Source organism: Phascolarctos cinereus, unplaced genomic scaffold (assembly GCF_003287225.1).
Source record: "Phascolarctos cinereus isolate Bilbo 61053 unplaced genomic scaffold, phaCin_HiC Scaffold_5;HRSCAF=322, whole genome shotgun sequence".
NCBI lineage: Eukaryota > Metazoa > Chordata > Mammalia > Diprotodontia > Phascolarctidae > Phascolarctos > Phascolarctos cinereus.
In genome coordinates, this window is record NW_027555958.1 from 297,661,821 (window position 1) to 297,671,930 (window position 10,110).

Genomic DNA, 10,110 nt, shown 5'->3' on the forward strand with positions numbered 1-10,110 from the left:
AACCTTGGACAAGTCACTTCTCACAGATTTCACCCATAAAATGAGGGCCTTGGAATAGACAATCACTAAGATCCATTCTCGCTCTGAAATTCTCTGGTTCAGCTTTAAAAGAAACCTTTGGTAAAAAACAAAATTATTCTTTATAAGGTCTGAGAGGGACAGTTCAAGTACCAGATCCACAACTCAAATCTATGCTTTTTACTCCAAATCTAGGGTTCAAGCAGCTATACCTTACCCTAAGACCAGAATGTGAAAACCAGGTTCTCATAATAGGATACACCTTTGTCAATCCATCCTCTAAAGTAGACCCTTACACTTCATATACCAACTCTCTCCCCCCTGCCTCCTTATGTCTTTTCCAGTTTCTCCATTGATTATGATTTTTCTCCACCCCTCCATTACTTATTAAGTCTTAGAGATCAACAGTTGCTAAGAGGATCAGATTAAGTTGTGAATTCCACCCCACCATATCAGTCTCCCAATTTAGCTAAGGGGGAGAAGGAGCAAGGAGAGTTATTTAGACCTGACAAAAAATCTTAAGATCCTGATAAGCAAATAGGCCCAGAGAGGGGAGGTGACTTGTCCAAAATCACAGTGGCAGGCCCTAAATTTGAAGTGGCATCTTCTGATGACAAATCCAGTGGCTCTTTCTGGGGCCCCATACTACACATCACAACTGCCTCAAGAGAATGTTTAGTCATCTTCAGTCTACTCTGAAAACCACTTGGCTCTGCTTTAAAACAGTACAGGACAGGGACTGTCTCTTCATTATATACCCCCACAGAACAGGCAGCATGGTGCATCGAACAGTGCCTTGGACTCAAGGGTTTAAATTCCACCCAACATCTTTTAGCTTTGAGACCACAGGTGAGTCATAACCTCTCTTCAGCTTTAGTTTCCTTATTTGTAAAAACCGGGGGGGGGGGGGGAAGGGTGGACATGAGGGCTCACTCCTGTAATTCCAGGGAGGTGGAAGCTGGGGCTCTCTTGGGCTCAGGAGTTCGGGGCTGCAGTGGGCTATGCCCATCACGTGTCTGCACTAAGTTCAGCATTTATATGGAGCCCCCAAGAGTAGGGGCCACCAGGTTGCCTAAGGAGGGGCAAACCTGCCCACATCAGAAACAAGCAGGTCAAAGGTTCTGAGCCCATGAATTTCCTGATTGGGCAAGAGGAGGAGGCCCAGTCTTTAAAAAAAATTAAAAAGTGGCCACACTATTAGGGGACCTAAGCTGTCAGAGAGGACCAAAGCAAATTGGTTCTTCACCTCAACGTGGAAGCAGAAAGTACTTACTATGCTTACTAGGGCAAAAGACATGGGCTTTTGCTCTAAGCAAGACCCAGGACCTGGTACTACCTCTAACTACTAAAATCTCCTTGTAAAAACGTTCTGGACCACAGTTTCCCCACAGGCAATGTGGGGATAATTCTGGGGTTGAAATTAGTAAACAGATAAAACACAAGGAACTTCAGGGACTATCACGCTGTCATTTTACAGATGAGGAACTGAGGCCCAGAGAGTTGACACGCTTAAAGTCAGAGCTGGAATTCAAGCCTACCCACAACAGAGCCTGTGCTCTTATCCACTATGCTCCTCGATTCTTTTTGCTATAAGAAGGCAGCAATATGGTGCCTTTAGCTAGAGGCACTTTGGTGCCAAGCACAATGTGCTGTTGTTTACCACTCCTGTTTGGGTAGGGCCATCTCCACTCAGGTGGCACAGAGGATAGGGTGCCTAGCCTGGGGTCAGAAAGACCTGAGTTCAAATGTGACTTCAGATACTTACTAGCTGTATGACCCTGAGCCAAGTCACTTAACCCTATTTGCCTTGGTTTCCACATTTGTAAAATGAGCTAGAAGGAAATGGCAAACCACTCCAGTATCTTTGACAAGAAAATCCCAAAAAAGGATCACAAAGTCAGACACAACTGAAAACAAATGAATAGCAAAATCTCCCCCTATGCTCCCTCTTTCTTCCATCATAGCTCCCAAAGCACTAGGGCTTAGCCATGTGAGTTTACAGAAACATGGTGTTTAATGTTAAAGCTCGGCACACTCCAGCAAGGGGCTTGGGGCTGGAGTCAAAGCAGCGGGATGGAGGCAGGAGACCCTCCACAGAGGCCTCAGATGGCGAAGAGGATGAGGAAGGCTACCATCAAACAGAAGAGCCCCATAGCTTCAGACAGGGCAAAGCCCAGGATGGCATAGGAGAAGAGCTGCTGCTTGAGGGATGGGTTCCTGCAAGGAACAGAGAAAGAGAGAACAGTTGCCACCAGGTATGAAGCCAGGAACTGTGGACTAGGGGAATGTGGATTCCTGTCAGGTGTGCAAATGAGAGGGCTCTTCCCTGAACAAATCCTGATGGAAGAGCAAACCATCAGAAGTCATTCCCCTTTCATGAGGGCAAGTGGGTATTAACTCAACAAGGCTGAGTAATGCAGGATGCTCTGTGGCATGGGTCCCACAAATCCTCAATCAAAAATAATTGGGAAAACTGAGAATTAACAGGGAGGCTACTAGGGGCACCATCTTATCTGCCTCCCTTCTTTCAGAAAGGCTAGCAGGATTATGGTGTGGACCTTAAAGACAAGGATTTTCAGTGCCACCCCTAATCTACCCACCTGGCATAGCCGATGATTAAACTGCCAAACACTGTCCCGATACCTGCCCCTGAGCCAGCCACACCAACCGTGGCGGCCCCAGCCCCAATGAACTTGGCAGCTGTGTCGATGTCCCGGGAAATAGCACTGGTCTGGAACTCCCGACGGGCCAGCTGAAGCGGGGTACTGCTAGGAGTGCGCTGAAAAGAGAGAGGACTGATAAATTGGTGAGACATAGGGCTTGGTGGCAGATTCCCCCAACCCGAGTGTAAAGCTGGGCCCTGGTTGGCATTTTGTTTTGAGTACAGTGATAAAGGCCCACAGGAAAGTATGTTCAAGTTTAAAAAGGATACTGGGAACTAGAGGACAGCTCCTTTCTTAGGAATAACTCACATACAAAGGTCATACCAAGTCATCTGAAGGACCTGGAGCTACAAAAGTAGGATGGAGCCCAAGTGATCTTTCCCACTAGACTTGTTATCCCCCTCAAACCCAGAAGTATCAATTCAACATTTCCAGTTCTGGAGAAGAAGACCCTTACTTTCTTACCTGTTCAAAATGGATCTCTGACCTATTCAGGACAGATGCAGATACAGGCCTGACCAGACCCCTGGTACAGCAGCGGATCTGCAAAATCCAATAAAGAGATATGGTTTAAAAAAATAAAGAAATTCAACCAACAAACTTGCCAATCACTGAGCCCTTAAATCAAGGCTGAATTTTTCATGTGTGTACAATTCACAGAATGCCTACAAAGCCAACTAGCTTATCCTTTTGCCCACTAGCTAATACCATATCTTAAAAAAAAAAAACAGCTCAGAAAGACACATTGTGCCCTAGGGAGCTTTACCAATTTATCAATAATGCTCTTCGCCACTCAAGTTAAAGACTTGTCTGGTGTTCTGGAGTGGAAAAAGGAGTCTATACCAGTGTCCAGGCAGTTATAAAATACATTAATACTCAGGTCATCTCAAAGGTCCCAATAATGGAGAAACCCAGTTCTGCTAAGACTCAGTGCCTCACCTCCAAGACAGAGAAGAGTCATCCATCTGGGAGGCTCCTCACCCATGTGGGGCCTCAAACAGGAGTCTAAGGAAAGTGACCTCTACTTCATGGTCTCCTCTCCTTCTCTCCATTCACTGGGGAGAGTCCCCAAGCTCCTGATAAGAATACCAAGTCACTGACATTCTGACCATATCCAAGACCAAAGAGAAATCACTTTAAATCATCTGCTTTTTTGAACTGTCCAAGCTACCTGCCCAAATAATCAAGGGATGGCTTTTCTATACTCCACCTGTACTTTCTGGCCATCTCATACAGATCGCTGGTATCCAGTCACTTCAATTCATCGATCTTATAAGAATGGCACTGCCACCTTGCTAGTACGAAGCTCCCAGGAGACAATGCTTACCAGGGCTGGAGAAATGAGGAGAGTCCCCGTGGTCTGCATTCTGCTCTATATGCTAATGGGAAGAAAAAAAAACACTTAAGAACACTGGACTTCAATATGCCAGCTTCAAAAGCAGGCTTCCCTTCACCCACGTCCCCTGTACTTCCTCTGGAAGTAGGAAGCATTTCACTGCCCTCCATCCTGTGCCCTTTCGCCCTTCCTCAACCATATGAAAGGATAAGGACGGGGTATTAAAGGTCAGTGAAGCAGACCCGGCATCCCTCCTCCCCACCTACTGCAGTTGTGATAAGTAGGTCATTGAGGGGTAGCTGTGGGTGGCAAGGAAGCCAACCCCCCCCACCCCGCAAGGAGACCTGAGACAGACTGGGAGGTCTCAGGGCTGTTCACAGAACCAAAAGCTTCATGGGCCCATCCAAGGGAAGAGAAAAGTGAGGCCCAGAGGAGTGAGATGACTGGTCCCCAAGCAGTAGAGCAAGATTAAAATAAAGCCTAAATCTTGGAATCTAGAGACGGCCGGCGGGACCCTTAGAGGTCACCTAGTCTAATCCAACTTGCTCATTTTGGAGAAGACCAGAGAGGTTGTGTCGAGCCCCAAGGTCACACAGCAGTAAACGGAGCATATGTGAGAATCGAAGCCAGGTTCTCTGGCTTCCAAATCTAGGCTCTAGACACGACACCACAATGCCCGGGGGAGGGAGATTACCCCATGGCAGAAGCAGCGTGAGCCGCTGCTGTGCCAGCCGCCTGCTCACCTCCCCCGGGGTGGTGAATCCCGCCTCTGCCCTCCCTGGCCCGGGAAGCCCCGCAGGCGGCATGACGGAAGCATGGCCGGCCCTCGGCTGCCGCCTGCACGCAGGCCTCCAGCCCCGGTCACCTGCGCCCTGCGCTCCTTCCTGCTGCCCCGCTCCCCAAGGCACGGCCCGCCACAGCCGCCACTAGCTCCGCTCAAGGTGACTCACCGGTTCCAGCGCTTCTCGGCCCCAGAGCCCAGATCCCCCCGCCCACGTGTCCCGAGGTTCCTTCGCTCTCATTGGCCGCCGCCCCAGCCCACCCCTTTCCCGCTGGGATCCGTCAAACGACACGGCACGTCCATTGGCTCCTCGTCGGGCGTCTTCTTCGTCCTTTATTGGATCTTTCCAGCGAGTCCCGCCTCTCTGCGGCCCAGGGCGGGGGGGGAAGGGCTTCCTCTAGCACTCGGTTTCCGATTGGTGGAGCCTCCGAAATGCTTCGACCATAGAGTACGAAGGATGCCATAATCTCCTGCACAAAATGGCTGCCAGGGTGGGGAGCCGAGAAAAAGACGTGAGAAGGCCGTTGCGTAGGAACGCCACTTGTCCTTGGAAAGGAGGCTTCCCGGCAGCCTGAGTGGGCGTATTGCACCTTGGGATCTGTAGTCGTCTTATGGCCCCAAAGCAGGCTGGGAACTGTGGTTCTTTGCCGTGACCAGCTTCCACAGTCTTCTCTGGACAGTTCTGCGAAGCTTAGCTGAGAAGGTGGCAGGGGAATAGTATGGCAAAATCTATAGGCTGCCTGGCACCTTTGAAGTCAAAAAGAGCTGGGGTCAAGTTTTGCCTCATGTGCTACCTTGTGTGAACCTCAAAAACATTTAATTTCTTCTTTTATATCAGAACTTTTTTTGATCACATACCTATCTGCAAACACTTTTTGAACATGCACCTTCAATATATGTATATTTACTTGATGCACAAATTTAGAGACCTCTCCCTCTCAAATGTTCTTATGGACTATTTGTGCCCCACCTGTGGCAGACCCTTCCTAGCTCATGTTGACATGATCAGCCACAGCCCAACCCAACATCACAATCCCATTTTGGTCCTCTTCCAGCAGGAAGGACATGTTGGTACATTTACTTATTTGTAACTAATGCACTCATGATTATGCCCCAAAGCAGACATTTTGAAAGGATGAGATAAAGAAGAAATAATGTTTGATCTGTCAAGATCCAAGACCATTTCTCTCTCTTTTTAGACACCCCAAGCTAAGGCTTAGCAAGCAAGCTGTGCCCTGAGCTTGGCAAAACAACAATCCTTTGCACTCTGGATGAACTTTGCTGCAACAAAATCATAGAACTGATGGTCCCTGAGCTCAGGCAAGCACCAGCAGGCCCAGACATGAGGCCTTTTAGACAGCATTGCCTTACTCTTGCTTCTGGGCCTCACTGTTGTTGTGCCTCAGTGCCATTGCTACACTACACTGTTTGAGTCTTTATCTAGCCACAAATACATAAATCAAGGTTTAGCCCCACAGCCTCATGTCTCCTACTAGAGAAGGCCCCAACATGTGTCTAATTTTTGTCCCCCAATGGAATAAAGAAAGCTTTTTGCTTTTAACCTGTGTGAGCTCTTTTGGTATTTTTGGAGTTAACAGTATTTGCAAAACGTCTGTGACTCTTTGGTCATTCGTTAGCACGGTTGACAGATCCTAGAGTCAGTAAGCAACCACTAGAATTTATTGAGTGGGGAAGTGACATGGTCAGCCCAGGCTTTAGGAAAATCAATTTGGCAACTGTATGGAGAATGTATTAGAAATGAAGCAGGGAAATCAGTTAGGAGACCATAACAGGGGCAGTTAGGTGTCTCAGTGGATGGAGCATTGGCCCTGGAGTCAGGAGGACCTGAGTTCAATTCTGGCCTCAGACACCTACTAGCTGTGGGACCCTAGGCAAGTCACTTAACCCCAATGGCCTCCACAAAAAATGAAAAGGAGATCATTACGGTATTCCAAGTTAGAGGTGATAAGGGCCTGCATGAGAGGAGACATGTCTGAGAGATGTTGTGGGAAAAGAAATGGAATCTGGCAATTTATGGGAAATATATAGTGAGCATGAGTGAGAGGTTGAAGACAGGAGTGAATAGGACAACCCACATTGACCTGGTGACTGGAAACGTGGTCCCAATAGGGAAGTTTAGACTTAGATGGGTTTGGGGTGAATGAGATCAATAATTCAGATTTCAACCGATCCATATCTGTTCATTGTGTGAGACAGTTTGTCCCACCCAAAATGAAAACGGGAAAGGGCTCTTACAGGTCAGACTCTCCACAAGGAGCGGAGAGCCCAGTGCCAAGGGGCATCTGCAACAGCCAATAAGAGAGGGCAGGGTGTGGACATACTGGAAGAAGGCTTGGAGTTTTCCCAATGGCACCTGCACATAGCCTTAGGTTCTAACTACCAAGAGGTAGGGGAGTTTGGGAGTCTGCACAAGGGAGGGAGGGGGCAGAGTGGGAGAGTGATGGAGGCTAAGGGTAGATATGGGTGCATTGGAGACAAATTCTACGATGGGTTATTGAAGTTTGGATAGGATGTAACCTCTCTTCCTACCCTCTGATTGGTGGTCCCATACCCCTCAGAGTCAGCTCACTGTGCAGACCACTGCTCTAGGTGATAAGTAGCAAAGCAAGATATGTACTGGTAGAATGGGTTTCCTCAGTAGTAGTTTCCTACTACTCTCAGTTCCGTACCAAAAATGTTCTGGACACTACGCTAAATGCTGAGGATACAAGCGCCCCCCCCCAAAAAAAAGTCCTTGTTCTCAAGGAACTACCAGGGAAAACAACATGCTTACACACACATGCACACCAGAGGTCCCAAGTTTAGACTTTGTCACCAGTGTGACCTTGAACAAATCGTTTAACTTCTCACTTTCCTCATTTGTAAAAAGGATAAGGTTGGACGAGACGGTCTCTGAGATCACTTCCAATTTTAAATCCATGATCTATGACAGAGAACCTGAGCTCAAATTCTGACTCTAATGTTTGGGCAAGTCCCTTAACTACTCTGGAACTCAACTTTCTCATCTGTAAAATGAGGTTCTCTGAGGTACCTTTCATCTCTGTCTTTATCACAGGATCAGAGATCTACCTGGAAAGAATCTCAGTACAGCCTCTTTTATTTTAGCTCTATGAGCCATACAAGGTAATTTTGGGGGAAGGAGGGCACTCACAGTTGGCAAAATCAGAAAAGACACCACATAGAAGATGGCACTAGAGCTGAGTGGAGTAAGAAGTTGAGGATTCTAAGAGGCTCAGGTAAGAAGGAACGTGCATTCCAGGCCTGGGTCATACAGCCTAGGCAAAGGCAGGGAGTCAGGAAATGCACTGTCAAGGATGAAAAATGGCAAGAATTCCAGTTTGGCTGGACCATAGAGTGTGTGAAGGGAAATGCTGTGTAGTGATCAGGCAAGAAGCATTTATTAGTGCCAGTTACGTTCCAGACACTATGCTATCCCCGGGGACACAGAGAGAAAAGTTTGACAATCTCTGACAATATATGCAAATATAGGCATAAACAGGAAATACACAAAATGAATACAAGGCAATTGTTTCCTACCAGGAGAATCACGGAGAAGGTGGTTCCTCAGCTGAGTCTTCAAGGACTAGATATTCTGAGAGGCAGAGGTGAAGGGGGAAGATATTCCAGTCATGCAGAACAACTAATACAAAGATCAAGAGGTAGGAGATGGTGGCGCAGTGGATAGAGCACTGGCCCTGAAGTCAGGAAGACTTGAGTTCAAATCCAGCCTCATACCAAACACTTGACGCATACTAGCTGTGTGACCCTGGGCAAGTCACTTAACTTCAATTGTCTAAAAAAAAAAAGAGGTGGGAGACAGAGCTTGCTGTGTTTGGAAGAGCAAACAGACCAGTATAGCTAGATCTCAGAGAGTGTAGTAGGTTGCAAAGAGTTTAAGTGCTAAACAGGGGTTTCTTCAGTCTTTTTTCAGTTGTATTTGACCCATTTGAGGTTTTCTTGGCAAAGATACTGGAGTGCTTTGCCATTTCCTTCTCCAGCTTATTTTACAAATGAGGAAACTAAGGTAAACAAGGTTAAGTGACTTGCCCAGGGTCACACAACCAGTAAGTGTCAAATGTTTGGTCTGAGGCTGGATTTGAACTCAGGATAATGAGTCTTCCTGACTCCAAGCCCAGCGCTCTATCCACTATGTCACCTAGTTGCCCAGAGGAGTTTCTACTTGATCCTAAAAGCAACAGGAGTTGATTGAGAAGGAGGGTAACATAGTAAGACCTATGCTTTAGGAAAATTACCTTGGTAGCTGTGTGCATGGATTGGAGTGGGGAAGGGTGAGAGGTACAGAAACCGAATAGGAGACTATTGCAATAGTCTAGGTTGGGGTGGGGAACTTGCAGCCTCGAGGCCACATGTGGCCTTCTAGGTCCTTGGGTCCAGCCTTTTGACTGAGTCCAAATTTTTATAGAACAAATCCTTTTATTAAGGGAGTTATTTTGTGAAGTTTGGATTCAGTCAAAGAGCTGCACTTGAGGACCTAGAGGGTCACATGTGGCCTTGAGGCCTCAGGTTCCCCACCCTGGTCTAGGTAAGCATGAGGGCCTGAAATAGTATGGTGGCTTTAACAGTGGAGAAAAAAAGGATATGTGTGAAAGATGGCATAGAGGTAGAAATGATAACGTTTGGCAACTGGATGAATTTGTGGGGTGAGTGAGGAAATGAGGATGACACTAAGGTTGTGACCTTGGGTGATTGGAAAGATGGTGGTGTCAAGACAATAAAATAAAATTTCAGAAAGAAATGGGTGGGTTGGGGAAAGATCATGGGCTCTGTTTTGGACATGTTGAGTTTGAGATGTCAGGGACGTCTACTTCAAAATGTCCCCAAGGAAATCGGAGTTATGTAACTGGAGCTCAGGGCTGGAGTTGGCATATGATGGTAAATAGTTGAACCTAAAGGAGTTAATGAGGTCACCAGATGAGTAAGTCTAAAGAGAAAAAAGAAGAGAGACCAGAGAAGAGTTTTGGGGTTGCACCCACAATTATAAAAGAGCAAAGAAGACTAAGAAGGAACAGCCAGACAGGTAGGAGGAGAACCAGGAAAGGGTGGTGTCATAAAAACCCAGAGAGGAAACAGTGTCCAGGAGGAGAGGTGGGCAACAGTACCAGATGCTGCAGAGTCAAGAGGGATAAGGATTGGGAAGGAATCATTAGATCTGACAATTAAGGGATCATTGAAAACCACAGAGAGAGAAGTTTCACTTGAGGAATGGGTTTGGAAGGCAAGAGTTTAAGAAGAGAGTGAGGGGCAGCTAGGTGGCACAGTGCCACAGAGCA

At 47.1% G+C, this 10,110-nt stretch overlaps 1 protein-coding gene across 3 annotated transcripts; it reads right to left on the reverse strand.

Moving 5' to 3' along the window:
• Nucleotides 1-2,009: 2,009 nt before the first annotated feature.
• On the reverse strand, nt 2,010-5,058 carry ATP5MC1 (ATP synthase membrane subunit c locus 1). Of its 3 annotated transcripts, none has more exons than XM_020997345.1 (5): nt 4,968-5,058; nt 4,009-4,060; nt 3,147-3,224; nt 2,619-2,797; nt 2,010-2,235 (listed from the first exon to the last, which is right to left on the reverse strand). In XM_020997345.1, the coding sequence occupies exons 2-5, from the start codon at nt 4,045-4,047 to the stop codon at nt 2,121-2,123; spliced, it is 411 nt and encodes a 136-aa protein (XP_020853004.1). In that variant the 5' UTR covers nt 4,048-4,060; nt 4,968-5,058; the 3' UTR covers nt 2,010-2,120. The 3 variants fall into 3 exon arrangements, with proteins under 3 accessions (XP_020853004.1, XP_020853003.1, XP_020853005.1); XM_020997344.2 differs by having other exon boundaries at nt 4,883-4,973; XM_020997346.2 differs by lacking the exon at nt 4,968-5,058 and adding an exon at nt 4,761-4,854.
• Between the last annotated feature and the right edge of the window lie 5,052 nt (nt 5,059-10,110).

Excerpts from the sequence above, each read along its gene's own strand:
- ATP5MC1 (XM_020997345.1), bottom strand. The coding sequence starts at position 4,047 with ATGCAGACCACGGGGACTCTCCTCATTTCTCCAGCCCTG. Across the intron at positions 3,225-4,008 it reads TCCTCATTTCTCCAGCCCTG|ATCCGCTGCTGTACCAGGGG; the intron begins GTAAGCATTGTC and ends TGGATTTTGCAG. Across the intron at positions 2,798-3,146 it reads CAGAGATCCATTTTGAACAG|CGCACTCCTAGCAGTACCCC; the intron begins GTAAGAAAGTAA and ends CTCTCTTTTCAG.